General features: G+C 36.8%; 1 protein-coding gene across 4 annotated transcripts in view; it reads right to left on the bottom strand.

Annotated features, from left to right (window-relative positions):
- LOC136853529 (uncharacterized) overlaps positions 1-17,078 on the bottom strand; it is a 39,029-nt gene extending 21,951 nt beyond the window's left edge. For 2 of the 4 annotated variants that reach the window (XM_067129221.1, XM_067129224.1), the window contains exons 1-8: positions 16,647-17,078; positions 9,827-10,556; positions 7,072-7,207; positions 5,700-5,776; positions 5,137-5,281; positions 3,737-3,839; positions 1,347-2,140; positions 951-1,199 (exon numbers count right to left, since the gene is read on the bottom strand). In XM_067129221.1, coding sequence (XP_066985322.1) covers positions 951-1,199; positions 1,347-2,140; positions 3,737-3,839; positions 5,137-5,281; positions 5,700-5,776; positions 7,072-7,207; positions 9,827-10,498 — 2,176 coding nt within the window. In that variant the 5' untranslated portion in view covers positions 10,499-10,556; positions 16,647-17,078. Of the gene's footprint in view, positions 1-950; positions 1,200-1,346; positions 2,141-3,736; positions 3,840-5,136; positions 5,282-5,699; positions 5,777-7,071; positions 7,208-9,826; positions 10,557-16,215; positions 16,578-16,646 lie in introns of those variants that run through there. The other 2 variants (XM_067129223.1, XM_067129225.1) reach the window with 1 other exon arrangement.
- Positions 17,079-18,685: the final 1,607 nt, after the last annotated feature.

The raw sequence follows: 18,685 nt of genomic DNA, 5'->3' as shown, positions 1-18,685 counted from the left end.
GTAATGCATGCAGTGCAGTGCATGAGGCGCACTGATGGCACTTCCCCCTACAGGGACAAAATTTCTTTGCCGAATCTTGTTAAAGAAACTTGACGTTCCAAGTCAATTTTATTTTCAATAGTTAGGACAAAAAACGTATAACTTTTAGTGTTACTCTACACTCTGAACATACAAGCATTTGACTGAGTGGTATTCATCAAATATCCAAGGGTCAAGTGAGAGTGACCAATTCTAAGACAACGAGCCATACCAGGAGAGAAGGTTATCACTGGATGTAACTGCTGACAAAAATCTGTAAGACGGCAGCACATCTCTTGAACATAATGGTTGTACAGGTGAAACTGCCAAGTCTGATAAAACTGAGGGCTTGGCAATATGGCGAAAAGATTCACCAACAGAATGGAGAAAAGGTAATATGACTAAATGAATGAAACATCACAAAAAATGCAAAAAGATGCTAATCCTGGAATTGCAACTCTGAATAAGTCTACACTTCAGATCAACAAATAAGAATGATAATGAACAAATGAGGAAAACATATATAACATACTGATAACAGTGAAAAGTTAAGTATCTAATGATCAGTTTGCAGTGACACTAAAACTTCAGAAGACAACATAAAACATAAAAAAGACTAAAGTTATCTATAAATAACAAGATGAAGAGCACAAGAAAACATAAAACAAGGGACCTGTTGGAGAATTGACAAAAACTAATTGCAAGATCTTATAATATCAAGGGTGAACCAGTAATTACATAAATAATGAAAGCGGCAGTACTTAACAAGGAGTTTTTCTACTGTGACGAATGACTGAATTAACAAAAATATGCTGGCTGAAACTGTATAACAACATACAAATGGAATAACGAGGTACATTAATAACTTGACAATCTAAAACTCTATCAAGTGAAACTTTTACATTACAGTAATCAACAGAAAACATATTTACCTTCATCAACAATATGCATTGCACGTTTTCTCTGCCTAGATCGTTCATTCTGAAACCATATTTTGATTACTTGAGGATCTAACTTTACCAGATGACCAATGATTTTGAACATTGCAGGGTCCGGGAAATTGCAGTGGGTGAAATGCATATACAATGTCCTCAATTGCACCTCATTGAACACTGTTGTCCTTCTGCGATGTCGCCTTAAACTTTCCAGATCCACTGCTTCCTCAACCTGTGTACCAGTACCTAGATGCAAGCAAAATTTTAGATTCTTGAGAGAAAAAACATACGTTTTCTTTAAATAAAACCCCAAGATCATAGCCTCTGGTACTTGAGATTGATACAAAAATTATTCAAAAGGAATACAATGTAAAACTGAATAAATAACCTTACCTTGAGCTACTGTTTTCAGAGATTTTTTTCTTTGCTCTTCTTGGTGACGTAAAATTGCCTGAATCTGTTCTTTCATGGATTCTCTTGACCCACATTTGGAATCTTCATCGTCCTCACATTTCAATGATGACTTGATACCTTGATTTTCCAGAATATTTGTAATCTGATCATGAAGTGTTGAAGGCTGGAGATCTGACAGTTCTTCAACAGATTTGGGTTCTTCTTTAATTTCAATTGTGGGTTTTGATGATTTGACTGGGAATATTGTCAGTCCCCCTAAAGTTAGAGAACCATTTGCATTTTCGGTTTCTTTTGCCGTGTCTTGGTCTTCCGACTCCTGCTTAGCTTTCAACTGAGCTGCTTGTTGCAACTGTGCCAGCAACAACTGCTGCATCAGCCGTTGTTGCTGGAGAATCACTGGGTTCTCTAGTTTTGGAAGTGACACTTGACTAAGAGAATTAGGATCAATAAGTGGAGGGGGAGAAGAAATTTCACTCTCTTTTTTCGGATGCTTTTGCAATTTCTGTAACAAGAGGGGGAGCATGGCTGATGAAACACAAGTGGATTCAGAGCTTTTGGGATCATTGCTTAAAGCTTTAATAAAATTAATTTTATCATGACTTTGATTCAATTCTTTACGTTCATCTTCGAGATGGGAAAGATCTACCCCAGATATGGATGTACACTTGGATATTCTGTGCGTATCCAGTAACACTTTGTGAGTGAAAGACATAGAGCAATTTGCACAGCGAAGAGTCTCCTTCTTATGAGCTTCGGTATGGGCATCTAAAAATCTGTAAATTAAAAAAAAATATATCTTTAGATAGTTTAAGACTTCTAGGCAAAAATGAACTTAAATATAAAAATGGTTTTACCTGAATTCCTTTAAACAATACAACTTTCACATAAAACATGGAAGCCTTCAGGCTTAAGTTAGAAACCCACAGTCTAACTTGTGCTTGAATATTAAATATATCCCCTCCAACACAAATTCCACATAATTTCTAACCTACCACAAGTTGCAATTCACAAGTATCATTCAATTTAATGAGCTTATCTGACAACTGAATCAAACCTAAAATGGTAGCCTAGCAAAAACTATATGTAACCTAAAATGCCTAGCAGAAACTATCATAATAGTGTAATGCTTCAATTGCTCAAGTATCTTTCTTTTCAACTTATATTTCTCCATTTTCATCTTTTGTCTACTTTGCCCATTCCACATCTTTTTCTATCTTCCCTGTGTTTAAATTCCTATTCAATTCCTCCCAACTCTTCTTGTCCTTGTCACCTGCCTTTTAACCTCCATAGTAGCCAAAGCTGCAATCACTATGACTAAATCAAATGTACCTGTTCCTGTCAGTCACTTGATCTCTAAATCCCATCGCCTGTAGTAAACAGCAGGCATTAACTGATTCATGGGTATCTAATAAATAACCCACACAAACGAATCCTTGAACAAATATAATGCAGAATTAAAAGTAGTCAAACATACCTTTAGTGACTGGCCAACTTCCAATTAACAATGTACATCAAGTAAAAAAAGTATACCTTAGTTTTACCAGACCATTGAGCTGATTAACAGCTCTCCTAGGGCTGGCCCGAAGGATTAGACTTATTTTACGTGGCTAAGAACCAATTGGTTACTTAGCAACGGGACCTACAGCTTATTGTGGAATCCGAACCACAGTATAGCGAGAAATGAATTTCTATCACCAGAAATAAATTCCTCTAGCTCTTCATCAGCCGGCCACGGGAACTGAACTCCGGCCCATCAAATGACAGTCTGAAGCTCAACCGACTCAGCCAAAGAAGGGCTATATGTACATCAAGGGTCAACAACAAACCTTTGAAGGCAATCTTCAACATTTTCAGTTTATTCAGTCATGAAATTCTTAAGGAACTGCAAAAGGTTAAGGAATGTCAAATATAATTCTTTGTATACAAGCTTTCAGGCCAGTTCTATGAGAACTGGTTAAAATGTATATTACTGTAATAATAAAATCTTCTGTATACAGTGCTATCCTCTTCCCTGCCTGTCCCCTGCCAGAGCTTGAAGGCTTTCCTCTTCCACTGCCCTCAGGTAATTTTTACAACTCATACAAGGAAAAATCCTTCACATCAAAACTAGGGCCTAAAACTTTACCTAGGTGGCCTGGTATAACTATTTTGACAGGTGATAAAAATATCAGTGTCAGATTAATAGTAATAATACCAAATGAAAAGGTATGCCATATTATGTAAGGCATTCAGCAAACTTGGACAATTTATCTAGAATCCTGTTACTGTTATATCCTTGCAGCTGAGAACATTTTGCTTTTGTATGAAAAATGTTTTAAAATGACTGGCATATAGGACAGTACGCAATTTCAAACTGAGAATAGACTTACTTTTTAGAAATAAAAGTAGAAGGGCACACTGAACAATACCATCTGGTATCAGGATCACAGTTATTCTTGGCAGGTTTCTTTTCTGAAGTATCTTCCTCGGTACCTGCAAAAATGTTAATTATAAACTTGAGGAAAAGCAATATAGTACCAGTATTTCTGAAGAGAGAGAATTATCATAAGAATACCTGTTAGTCAATATTGTACTGATTCCATTCCATGGCTCAATGAAGATTTTTAGTACTAAACCCGATGATTCTGAGTACATTATTATACAATATATATAGCAGTACATGATTCATAAAGCTGCTTATTTCTAGAGATAAAATTATTGCTCTGTTCTTCAGACCCAGCTCTGTCTATATCTCAGCATCATGTTTACTCACTCTGTTGTTTATGGTGGGCTTATGAATGATTTCCATAAGAAGCTTCAAAGCATAAAACTCTGCATTTAAATTACAGTTGTCAGAACCACTGTTTTTAATGTGAATTTGATTTCATTTGAGTCTTGTGGAGAAAATCCTTGGCATTTTTGTTGGTTTCTGTACCAGTGTGGTCAAAAGTGCCATATTGGAAAACCACCACAAAAGAAATCAACACTGAAATTAATTCTTTGTTATCGCCCATAAGTCTCAAAGTGCTGATTTTCACCAACTGAACTTGCAATGCACTTTCACTCATAAATTGCACCATGTTTTCGTCACTTGTTTACACCACTGTTGGTGCTTAGCAACTTCTCTTCCTCCTTTGTCATTTCCTCAATAGAACCTGAAGTCATAAAATCAACCAAGGCACAACTGTCTATATCTATGATATCATAAACATCATCATATTCATTACTGTCACTATCAGAACTATCTGATAGTTCATGTCCATTAATATCATCATCATTTCCAAATAAAAGCCACTGGACTTTATCAATGAGACTGAGATCCTTTCTATGCAGCATTTTGATGGTTACTGAAGGTCTACCCCTCAAAGTTGTCCAGCAAGTTGTTAATCAAATGATGCCATTTATCCACAGAATATACACAAATGCTCCTCACAATGACACGAGAAACGCAATCTTTATTACAAGATGTTTAACTAGGATCAAAAGAATTATGACTAAGGAGGTAAGTCAAGACCCAAGATGAGACCTTTTAATAAATCTCAGAAGTTAAAGGGTTAAAACTCAGTAAACAGGTCTGATCAGTCCCTCATACTATTCACTTTTTGAATACTGAACTCTCATGGGTCTCCAAAACCACTTAACCTACTTTCATTTACAAAGGAAACTCACTGTTGCATCTGCAAGTAGATTCACCAATATTTTTTTTTTCTTGTATTGTACTCCTGATCTACAATTGTGCTGTAAGAGCACCTACCTGGTGCGCAATGACCTACGCAAATCAGCAACTTACCCTTCTCCTTTGGCATCATGCGTTTCCTGATGCTTGCTCTTCTGTTCTGGAACCACATCTTGATGCTTCGATATGGCGTTTTGATGCGTAGAGCTATGCAATGTTGGTCTATGGGTTCAGGGAAGTTGTTATGTTGAAAAGTAGTCTGAAAATAGTTACCATACAAATAATATGTTGCAATACATAAACTTTCTACAAAAATAATGTAACAAAAGATATTGTTCCTGACCCTTTAAGGCTGGCAAAACTAATCTTTACTTGTTGAAAGCAACTGCTTCTATATTTTCAAATACTTTACATCTTTTACATCACAGTGACCTCTAACTACAATATACTCATGACTGAAAATGACTGAAAGTTCAACATATACACTTAAAACAATGAGCTGCACTTGAAAGATTCTTATTACAAATGGATTCACAATAACTACAATACGAAGACATGAGAGCCTCGCATAAGCATACAAAGCCCAGATTTAAAGGCTGAAAAGTGTTAAATCTTGACCAAAAGAAGTCCATTTTATATATAACAAAAAAGTCCTGTGAAGTTGAGTGTATCCATACCTCTAAGATTTCATACTGTTTTTCGCTGAAAGCTGTTCGCTTACGTTTGGACTGCACCTCTCCATTTTTGCTGTTATCTGAAAGATTTAAGTCAAACATCAACTTCAATAACTAAAAAGGAAGCTACTCAATAGAATGTGTCAAATATGGTAACTGAAATTTTAATTTTAATAATTATAACCAAATTATGCACCATAAATCTAGAGACTTGGCTGATTTCTTACACGTTCTGCATAACCGGCCAGAAACAATTTGCAACTGCATGTAATTACATGACAGAAAAAAGGCATGACAACTTAAAAACACTCCTTTCTAAGAGTTATTATCTCATGTAAAATTCAAAAGGAAATTTCACTGCTTACTATTAAAGTTATTCAAACCACCCATAAGCACACAAGTCAAGCTTCATACATTTTGCTGGATTCTTTAACACAGAAAAATATAATTGTGAGAAAGATAGTGTGAGATAAGGAAAACATACGAAGCCATATATTAAAAACCAAAGATAGTAATTCAGAATAATCTGTTATTGCATTTCACTTATTTGTTGTGCTTGTCAGTTTTACAGTAACAAGCTACTACTGTTTTCCACTTTCCTTTTTTTTGGTGATCATTTTCCTCTCGGCATGTTCATAAATCATGGTTATGATTATATTCTCATGCTATGAGTATTATAATTTATTTTTTACTGCAAAAGTAATTTGTCATAATTCTCCATTGCTTGTGTATGTAATGTAGTCCCATCCAGCTGTTTTCATTGTTCTACAGCAAACAGTACTGTGTGATAACAGATGCATGTGTATGCAGCTCTTTGGATATACTGATTGAGTTATGACGTTTGGGCTATAACACCAAGTACTGGGACACTCCCAGCCATGCACAGTGAAAAGGAAGAGTTGAAGCGGTTGGATAACATGATCCAGAAAATAAATGAGATGAAGTCCAAGCAGTGGAACTGGGAGAAAATTCCAGGTGCACTAAGAAGTAACAGGTAAGAGAGGTAGGTACTGACAACTGCATTCATCACAGTAATCCTCAATTAACAGAGATTATAGTGCTCAAAAGCCTTAAGAATACACCAAGCATTAAATTTCCACTAGTTTGTTTAATCATGTTAAAAGTTAAGGAAACTATAACACTTGGGTTAGCATTTGTCTGCAATTACATCTTAATTTGAGTGTGCTATTCAAAACAAACTTAACATACCTAACAAAGAATAAACCATCTAACCCAGCTACTCACTATACATTAATTTTGGGGATTAAATTACAAAGTAATTAAAATCTACAATATGAAAGACAACAACAGATTAATCATAATCCTTCAAAAGAATGAAAGATTGGAAGACAGCTTCTTCAAAAATGCCACTTACCTTCCTCAGAAACACTTGATTCAAATTTTGACGATGATCTACGTTTCCGTCCATTTGGCTCTCTTTTGACGATTGGAGTGACTGTTACCTGGGGCTGGTTTGATGAATTGAGCTCAGACAGCATCTGTTGTTGTAGCTAAAAGTAACAGACAAACATGAAAATCCCTTATTATAAAGATCTTAAAGTCTAACAAAAACTTTTATTTCTATGTTTTGGACAAAAATTTCTAAGAAAGTTCTTGAAATTTAACAAAAACTTTCATTTCTATGTTTTGGACATAAATTTCAAAGAAAGTTCTAAGCCTAACAAAAACTTTTACTTCTATGTTTTTGACAAATATTTCAAAGTCTATGTTGCATACTTTGATAGGAACCCAAGTCTGGACAGCCAAAAATACCTTGTGCAGAACCATACAGATAGTATTAGCTCAAAGAATGGAAAGAAAAAAGGCGAGAAACAGAGGGTATATGGAAATTTACTGCACTGCTTCATCCCTTCCACAAAGAGCCTGTCCTAACCTATGGTCATCCTAAAGGGATAAAGAGGAAGATGTTAGCAACCTGCAGACCAGCCAAACAAGGAAGAACTACTAAGCATTTGAAGCCCGTTGTCACATAGCTTTTCTTGAATATCTTTTCATATATCAGCTGTAACCTCTTGGTGTTTTGGCACAGCATGTTTTAGACCCTCCGGTAATTTTGGGCAATATAATGAAGTACCAGAATTTATTGATTAAGGCAATTTACTCTTGAACTTTTTCAATTTCCTCAGCATTCATTGTAGATATCCGAACACCTATCCTTGGCTTAACTAAAGAGTCAGGAAAGAAACCCCGCCCACTTGTTTCTCTCTCTGTCTCAAACTTATAAATGGAAGTGTACAACAAAATGGCTTTTTACGTTTTACATATCCAAATAAGTTTATACATTAAAGTTTATCTGTATTTCATAGTTTTGAAAGATTATTACAACCTCATGGTTCATTTACAGTACAGTATATAGATACAGATGAGTGGACTGACAGAAAATTAGAGGGCCAGTAGTTTACTGGTTTTCAGGTATGTTTATTTTGTCGTCTGATGGTTTTCAGGTATGTTTATTTTGTCAGTCCGATATGCGCAAACGTCTCAAGTCACCCACAGCTGCAGGTATACATCCATCCAACTGTATCAAGTATACATCCATCCAACTGTAGCAGCTATGGCAAATATGTTGCAGTATTGTCAGCGCGGATGCTGCAATGCAATTGCAATGCATTTGCATTACGGCTGTTCACCGCATATAATGCAGAGAAGGTAGCCAATGGGCTAAGAATTTCTCTGAAAAGGTAATGATAATCTCTTTAAGAGTTCCCTTTAACATACATGCACCGGAACATGACTGAATGATTTAAAATTTTTTTCTCAGATTGTTAATTATAGAGCATTCTGTGGAAGGATTTTGACTGTTGAAACTAGTAGGCCTATTTAGACGCTTGCAACTTGCTGCATAGGTTTATATTTCAGTGATAAGGATACAAATATACCTGCCTTCATTTTTAGCTCTACTGCTTAATATTTCTATAGGCTTGTTGATGGGTGTTTCCAAAATAAAATAAAAATTATATGTTCAAGGTCTTGATGGAATTGCAATTCCTGTATATATTGCATACATACTTTTTATATATATATATATATATATATATATATATATATATATATATATATATATATATATATATATATATATATATATATATATATATATATATATATATATATATATATATATATATATATATATATATATATATATATATATATATATATATATATATATATATATATATATATATATATATATATATATATATATATATATATATATATATATATATATATATATATATATATATATATATATATATGTGGTGTTATTAAAAAATAACTATTATTTCATGCATTTTTCTCCTTTTCATATCGACATCTGCAATATCTTATAATAAAAACTGACCCACTACCACCCCATTCTCACAGTAATAAATCAAAATATACATGATACAGTATATAAAACAAAAAATGCGTATATGAAAGACACTGAATAGGAAATGGTTATTGTTGGTAATTCAAAATGTAAAAAGCCATATCATCGTACACTCTTCCATTCATAAATTTGAGAAGAGAAACGAGTGGGCAGGGTTTCTTTCCTAACTCTTCAGTTAAGCCAAGGACAGGTGTTCGGTTATCTACAATCATTGTTGAGGAAATTGAAACAGTTCAAGAGTAAACTGCCTTAATCAATAAATTCTTAGATAAACATATTTAATTTGACAGAGGATGAAACTAACATATATAAGGAGGACCCTTCTAAAGTTTATTGATTGGCTGATTTATAGATTTTAGACATATATGCCAAGCACTGGGGCAACTAAGGTCATTCAGCGCTGAAACAGAAATTGACAGTAAAAGGTTTGAAAGGTGTAACGGGAGGAAAACCTCGCAGTTGCACTATGAATCAACTGTTAGGAGAGGCTGGACAGTAAGATGGAAGAAAGAGAATATGAACGGAGGTACAGTAAAAGGAATGAAAGGGGCTGCAGCTAGGGACCAAAGGGACACTGCAAAGACCCTTAAGTAATGCCTACATTGCAACTCATGAGGTGCACCGACAACACTAGCCCCCTGTGGGACCAAAGTTTATTTCTGAACATCAAATATATGGAAGCAAAAAATTCTAATCAGTGAAATGAAGAAGCTAAGAAGAGAAAGTTACATACCTGCTGAAACTGAGCCAAGACACCAGCCTGATATTGCAATATATGAGACACAACAGTTTCTTGTAGCTGGTTTAATTGAGCAACAACAGCTTCAGGTGGAGAAGTTGACGTGGAAGCTGATGATTCAAATGGCAGCGTGGACGCACGGGGTTGTGGCTCTTCAATTTCCTCCTCCTCTTCTTCTTTCACTTCTTCCTTTATTTCCTTCCTCATTACCTTTAAGTTCAAGACACCGTTACTTTCAAAATGAGCAGAAAAAGAACTGATATCATCATCAGTCTGAGTGGTAGCCGCACAATTCTCTATCTGAGTCACAACAGTAATTTTCTCCTTTGGAAAACTGCTATCATCATTTTCTTTGGTAGCACTTTCATCTTCATTAAGTGGAATTTCTGTGTTGGTTTCCTCATCAATGACGGGAGGCACCTCTTCCGTCTGAGTGTCAACGGCATTGTTCTCTACCTGGTTACAATCTTCCTTCACCGTCTCTTCTTCTGTTTTGACGATGACAGCATCTTCTTCAGTCTGTGTCTCAACAGCATCGCCTTCAGTTTTGATTTCCTCCTCTTCATCGTCTCTTTCACTCATTTCTTTATGCTTCTGAAGTCTTTCTCTACTTTTTCTCTTTTTGGGCCTCCCACGGGGCCTTCTTTTTGGGTAAGTCTTGTTCATTTTTAAATTCTTACGTTTATGCTATCATTTTGATATATAAAAAGTTTGGAGGAAGTCTCTGAAAAATAAAACATATGACATTATTCAATTTTTAGGGATGTGTGAAGCGTAACTTTACAAAAATATCAAAATATTTTTATGTTCCTATATGACAACAGACAACTTTTTCCTCACCAATTTAGTTAATCACATTAAAACCTAGGGTAAAAGCACATTATCCTTAGGCTCCACTAATATAGTAATGTTTTTCATCTATGAATTAGTACTCCATATCCATTATCATCTCGTGAACTAGTTATACAGATGTTCAACACAAGGAGTAAGAACACCCTTAATATCTAGTTTTTAAAATTCTTTGAAAGTTTTACTGTATTCTTTAAAAAAATCTAGTAAAAATGATCTATCCAAATTTAATTTAGTTTGAATCAAATTCCTTTATACATAATCATAATATGAACAATACTGCTTCTAGTTAAAACAATAATTAAAAACTAAACCCATTTTGTAGCAGAAAACCATCACCTGACATCACCCTAATTGTGACCCATCCAAATTTTAGGGACACTGGCAATCTCTTCATCCAGGATCTTGTTTTGAGAGTTGGGAAGTGTTCAAGCCATCCTTTTGATTTTAATTAAAATGTTTATATTTTATTACTGTAATTATGCTTCTTGGAAAGATTTCTGCTTGTTTAGCTTTTGTTTCTCTTTATAAGTGCCTTCCAAGCTCATTACATTTTTCCATTGCTACCATTTCTTAATGTATTTATGTGTTCACCTTAGTACGCACAATGGCAAGCTTAAAACGATGTTTCCTTTCACTTTCAGTACTGCATCCCCTGACACTAATATTGGAATTAAATATATTATGATGATTTTTTTATGTTTGCTGGGAAATGTTAGAATTAGCTTATTTTTGCTTTAATTCAACTTGTGAACTGCACTGCACTTTAAAGAGGTTCTTGACTCAGCACTAATTGAAGTTACTGCTAACCTTCTGCTCTCTGAATATTTATTTTGTTATTAATCACTATCATTAGCAAATGAGCGGTTAATTCTGCTCAACTGCATTTTGCCTCAGTGCTGCTGTTTGGAAGCCCCTGCTAAGCAGTGCCAGTACTTCATGACTAGCAGACAAACTTGCATTTACTCTTCAGTGTGTGCACCGGTTGGAATTGTTCTAAAGATTGTATTTACAGAAGACTGTATATTGTATTTACAATGTAAGATTTCAGGAAAAAGGGTTTAACTCCTGCGCATCAAAGAGCTCTTCTTGTTATCTATAAGTTCAGGAAAGTCTCATCAGTGACAAAACTTTGGAATTTAGTAAGTTTTGAGCTTTTTAATTCCTTCATGCCTCAAAACAGTAACTTTTTCATGAATTACTCGAACTTCTGCAGGATATGTTTTAAGCCAAAACCTCACAGTGCTCCTTCACATCAATGTATGAGGTTTTCTTTTTTTCTAATGGGCCACAAACATATAAGTGAAGAGGCTCTGTTGGTCCTCTTGCACACCACTGCAACAATGCTAAAACCTCTGTGCACCAAACAGAATACTGTAACTCTCTCTCTCTCCCTCTTTGTTCTGATATACGAGTATCTTTCAGCTTTTTAAAATTCTCGGTCTTGAAGAACTACCACAGCAAACCTTCATATTCAGAAAGTTTTTACAAATAATCCTGAGTTGCAGGCACTCCTCATGTTACTAGTGTTATGTCTGGCATGGCAGCAGGGCTGGCTCTAGGTCATTTTGTGCCCTAGGTGAAAGTGGACTTTGCCCCGCCCGCTCCCCACAAAAAAAATGCAGCATATCACATCTATTTTTTATTTTAAATGCAACACTGCAACACAACAACCTGTAGCAGAAATACAAACTATTTTATTAATTATATTAATAATAGGTAAATAGCACCTCCAGGTGTAGTGCAAATGTTCTGGAAAATGGTGCAAAATCCAAAAACCAATGTAAAACAGTGCAGTCAAAGGTAAAAATCAAAGATAAATGTTTCAGAGCAAGGAAATTTTGTACTTTCCATTTGGTTATAGTATTCAGTAACAAAAATCTTTAAAACAATGAACACAATGTGCAAACAAGGCAATCTTAAACGATAAATAGCACTAACATCTCCAACGTTCTTTAAAACTTCACATGTCTGGACTTCCTACCAGTAAAGGCATCTATGGTTTCATCAAATGAAATCTGTTTGGACACTTCCTGATTAATACTTATTAATGCCAGTCCAATGAGGCATTCCTGAGACATTGTAGATCTCAAGTAATTTTTAATCAGCTTGAATTTTGAGAAGCTTCACTCAGCAGATGCCACAGTCACTGGAGTGGTGACAGAGATTCTCAGAGCTATCCACATGTTGGGATATACTACCTTTACATTTTTCTCCTCCAGAAAAACCAAAAGTTCAAGTGTTGTCATTTTGCATTTGGGCCAAGTTGGAAAGACTGCATTTCCACAATCACTTCTTCCACAACTAAGTCTGACCTATCTCCAAAGGTCAGGGTTCTGGTCAGTTCTTTAGCTTGCTTCCCAAGCTCATCAGGTGGCAGATCAGGGAAGTTTATGAGAACACTAAATTTATTGGCAATGCCACTCGTCATTTCTGTTCTCTCTCTCTTAGTGATGAAATGCCACATCAACAACAGCATTGAAAAAAAGAAACTTCTGTTCTCTTCAGTGCATCACTGAGCTGCTCATTGGGGAGCCTCATATGAAAACTGTCTTTAGGTAGTTCAGAGTCTCTTCTGCCTTGGGGCAGCAACCACATTCATCTCCTCGCACATTCTTTTGCAGAGGATTGGGCATCAGCAAAGTCATTATTTCTGTAGCTGGCTAGCCTTACTGACTGCAAAAGTTTATTAACATTCTGAACTTTTGTTAGAATGTCATACCAGACAACAGTGCAAACGTAAAAGCGGTATGAACCAACCTCTTCAGCTAAAGAAGAGAAAACGTGTCATGTAGCCCAAGAGTGAAGGGTGTGTTTCAAGTTTATTATACATATATTTTTATTTATTTTTTTTTAAAGTTTATTTTATTTTATTTTTTTTAATCTGTAGTTTGGCACCCCCTCTGTAATCTGGCATCTAGGCAGCCGCCTGTTTAGCCTATGTGCAGAGTCGGCCCTGCATGGCAGTGTGCCACTGACTTTTTGGGGGGAGAAATCACTGATGGATAAAGAGATGGCTGTGATTCCTCTTTTCACAACAGGGAAAAATCACAGAGCTAGTGCATTTGTCGTGTATGCAAGACTAAATTCCTTCACTGAACAAGAACTGTCACTTGTGCAAGACCAATTTCCTTCCAGTGGGACAACACCTCTCATGTACTCAGGTGCAAATTCCAGCAAAGTCAATGTCAAGGGCAACTGATGCTCATTTGAACAAGAGTTATTACCAACAGCTGCATTTACCAATTAGTGTTACAAGGCTCACAAATTTTTCAAAGTATTGTATCCATTTGATGTAAACAATATCTGCTGCCTATTGAGTGACCATGCTAGCACAAACAGGACAGAAGTGGCTTCTTTCTCAATTCTTTTCTTAACTTTCTGACTTCACATCTTGCATACTAGGACTGTATCTTCTTCATCTACTTACAACTTCACCATTTCTCATGGTTAAGTATCCACATCTCCTGTGCTTCTCATTTTTTTACAATCTGGCTGAAAAATGGCTGCCCTTGTGCTAAGCATCTGCTGTCATGTGTAATATTATCACAAGCTGAACAGCCAAAATCCAAGGGCAATACTATTTAAAAATTCATAAAACAATTCCAAACACTCTATAATTCCTGATTCATAAAACAATTCCAAACACTCTATAATTCCTGATTCATAAAACAATTCCAAACACTCCATAATTCCTGAACCTCAAAAATGCAAGACTGCATCTTTTAGATCATAAAGAATCTGTGGGCTTGTAATAATTTAAAGAATTTCTTAAGGCAAAATGTCAAGCATACTGTTTTTCCCTTACAATGTATAATGAAACTATTTGCAAGAGTAATTCCTCAACGAAGCTGCTTACTGTAATCATAGCCTGACATCTTAAGCATAGTATTACAACTGAGTTCTACTTATGAACCACAACCTCCTACTAAAACTTATGGTACCATAAGCAATAATCTTAAATGAGTCCTGTGGAAACCTCTTTGCAGTTAGAGAGCCCTGTATCCTAAGTTATGTTAGGTTAGGATGTCACCAAGTATTTCAAAGTATGACTTTAGTACTAGTGGTTTGGTTCTGCCAAGATAAGACCTAGTCCCTATGGTTACAATGCTTTCCTGTAATTCCTTCCATGATGAAAAGCACTCTACGCAGGTATGTACATGGGCAGCCAACTGGATGGCAAAGTACATCCTAGCATTACAAAACCCAGTGGTATAAGTTAGGATCTATCCCTGTAACTGACCTTGCCACATTTTTATGCATAACCTACCATATATTACGTGGGTTTACTGATTACCAAAATGAACAAAGTCTTACTGATTATCTTTTAATTTATCCATTTTTAACCAATCCCCAGTTTCCTACAATCCCCAAGTTAAAAAATCATATACTAGGGCATGTCACTGGGCTTCCTGACTACTCCTAAAACCCAACATACAAATAAGTACCAAAACCCAAATCAAAGTCCATTTAAAAGAAGACCTAGGCAATGGATATGAAAAATGGGGAAAAACAAGAAGAATCTGTGGTCCCCAAAAAACCCATTCCCAAGCTCACAGGAAATGTAAGGTCTCATGCCATTAAAAATCTATTAAGAAAGTCAATGACAGTATAACTAAACTACCTTGATCCCTTTTTAGCTTAGGCTAAACTATCTAGGATATGAAAAAAAAGCAAAAAACCTACATATGAAAGATTAAAGATCAAGGTTACTTAAAAGATACTTCATAATCATTAGGATAAACAAATGAGAACCCTTCACAGGCTAGTAACCAAGACCATTAAGAGGTCTGACCATAGACCTACTTCAACCTACAAAACCTCCTTTAAGTTCTTATAGAGATGTTAAAAACTACTAGATTTAGTGGTTTAAGCTTACAATCTTACCACAAAACACTAACATGCTGGTTTACTCCTGTCAGACGATCTGTGTTGATATAACCCATCCCTAGTTCAGTATAACATACCATACGCCACTAAGATTTCACCTGCTGAAGTTCTAATTCAAACATAAGTCTTGTCATTTGCCTAGCCATTGCAAGCATCCAAAAATACCCATTTGACCCACAGGTGAATAACCTTATACCTAGCATTCCTAACATGCAAGCATGAGGCTAATACCATAAAAACACATTACACTGTCCTTTAAGATCAGGCTTTTAACCTAAAGAACGCATACTGAACATAACTCTAATAGGCCTAGGCTATATTTGATGCTATCCTGGTCTTGACCAGCCTTCAATATCAAGAATCATTAACCTGTAGCCTATACAGACCAGTACACAAGAAATTCCTCATTAACCTGTCATATACTACAAGTCAACCCTACATATTCATATGAACCCAAATCAGCCTCAGATTGGCAGCTTAATTTTGTTTCATCCTTGCAAAATGGGGCGAGTCAAAATAAAATGTGTATCTGTACGCCTGCTAGGCTAGCAGACAGGCTACATGGCCCTTCAAGTGCTCATGAATGCCACATGCCAATTCCTAACGGAGATGATATGCGTTATACAGGTGAAGGAAGGCCGTACCAACATTTTGTGAGCCGAGTAACCTTAATGGTCATCTTACGTCAGCCATTGAATCGGCAATCACGTCGGGCCTGGTTCACAACCCTTGACATTTCCTCCACTGTACCGTACAGTACTTCTCTCCCGTTTCTTTGATGTTTATCCATTTCTTTCCGTCGAAAGCTTACTTCCACGAGCCCCACGGACACCCTAAAACTTTATTCATTGCGGCATCGTGTGATCACGGAAGGCAGGAATCGGCGCAGTGCGAAACAGATTAATACAAGAGTACATTCCTGATCATTATGGCCAGGTGAGAACCACCACCATCACACCTGGGGGCCCAGCACAGGCTTTTATCTCTTCTTCGACCAAATGTAAACAAACCGCCCAGATCTCATCACGTGAATCATTTTCACAATGTTTCGGACACTCCGGGTGCACACACTCACCTTAAAATCATGGATAGTCCATCACAAAGGTGTAAATGAGCAAATTGTCCCCAAACGATGGGTATCAAGGACACCGCCACTTGAACAAGGTAGTGGAACTGAGTCGTCAAGTCCACAATTACGCCGAACGACTGTGTTCGTTCGTTTGTGCGCACAAACACGTTCCCCATGTCAATTTTAGGTACAATGCTCAAACGCCGTTACAGTGAATTGACGGCGTTTCGTCGGTATTGAGCTCATCGTTTCCTCACGTATGAATTACAGATTCGATGATTATCAAGACCTGTAAATAAATTAGGTGTATATTGCATGTATTGAAACACAGCGTGTCGTTAACCACCCTTACCATCGGCGGCGCACGCGGATTGGCCATAACAACTCCCGTTCGAGTGTGCGCACTCCGACTTTAACTAGTTGCTTCGGCGCAAACCTGCTCCCCCATTCTACCACTCATGCCAACGACAATGGGGGTTGCAATGGCCCTACAAGATTGTTGGAGATCAATAGAGCAAGACTGCAATATACACCTCTTGCATCCGGTAAACGATATAGACAAGGGCTTACGCCTTTTATAACCCCTCTTTAAGGTCCTACTAACTTGTTCACCTTTATTACCAACTCTGTCCAACTCAGTCGCACCCCTATACCTACAGCGGTGCTGTGATTGAATAGCAGTTACATGTCTCTTAAATGCCGTCCGTCTCAAAAGACGGCCATTACGTATGCTGATGGTAAGGGTGCTTAGGTCGTGACGTGGTTGGTAGTTATGAATAGACTTGGCCGTTCCCTAGGGTAACAAACAGTCGGCGCAACTTCCTAATAAGATCTTCCTTAACCAGCAGGAAAAGATCCGAGGAAGCACCAGCTTCTCATGAGATGTTTCTGTACTATTAGCCTCGGTATTTACAGGCAACGCCAAAATCGAACGCAAGTCAGTTTGGTGTATTGAATGAGATGACCTTGCACATTCTAAGGTTTCTTTTTTAGATCGACTGACTCCAGGGGCTGTGTTTGAGTGTGTGAGGCATCGTGTCCGGCGAATGGTAGTTCATTGCATTGCATTTTGAGCGATTTTTGCCGGGCGGGGAAGGGAGGTATGAGAAAGGTATGTGGTGATGGATCAACTTCGGATTGGTAGAAGAGAGTGAGACGGAGAACATCCTCACACAATTATTCACGATTCTTTCTCTCTTTTGCGCTTCTCCCGTTGGTCGCTCGTTCATCCTTTGTCATGGAACGCAAGTAAATCAATAGCACTCCTACTTTTAATCTCGCGCTGTCAATGTCATACCGGTGTCGTGTTACCAAAGCCTTAAAATTTAGCTGCTCGACTGATAATTACCTGGCACATCATTTCGTTTCTTCTGCTATTTAGAATTACTGCCGACAATTTGTTGTAATCCAGTACAAAGATAATTCGCTCATGATTATTTTATTACCATTACATGCTGACAACGTAACTTTTAAGAATATGAAGAACCTTTCGTTCAAAACCTATTATGCGAGGAATGAATATATGCAAAACGACGAGAATGTTGAGAACAAGATTTCTAGCATTTTTTTTTATAAACACGCTGCTGGCTCATGTTAGGCACTACGTATTGAAATGTGATCCAAATGTAGAGGCTTGACTCAAGAATCACGATAAGGCAGAGGTCTTGCTTGTTGGGGTGGGGGCGGGGTGGGCGGCGGTTTGTCAGGCAAGTAATGAAAGACAGATACCAGGTCTCGTGTGTGTCTGCATTGTGAAAGGTGAGGTCACACAGAAAAGAAATGCCCTGCTGAGGAGAAGATAAATGTATCCACGCTGCGGCAAATCTGCAGAGAATTGTTGAACAATGGATTGTTGTTCGTAATTCTCCGGTTAAAAACGCATAAATTACATGAGATTTCATGAGTCTCGTGTAAATCATGTGGTGAATGAGAGACGTTACAAAGAGAATATTGAGAGAATGAAGAGCAGAGTAGCCATGGATACTGATTATGAATCGTTGCCAATATAAGTGATCTTACAAATATTTACTTGATGGAAATGAAGA

The sequence above is a fragment of the Macrobrachium rosenbergii genome, chromosome 27, assembly GCF_040412425.1.
Source record: "Macrobrachium rosenbergii isolate ZJJX-2024 chromosome 27, ASM4041242v1, whole genome shotgun sequence".
Lineage (NCBI taxonomy): Eukaryota > Metazoa > Arthropoda > Malacostraca > Decapoda > Palaemonidae > Macrobrachium > Macrobrachium rosenbergii.
This window is presented reverse-complemented; position numbering and strand designations above follow the sequence as displayed.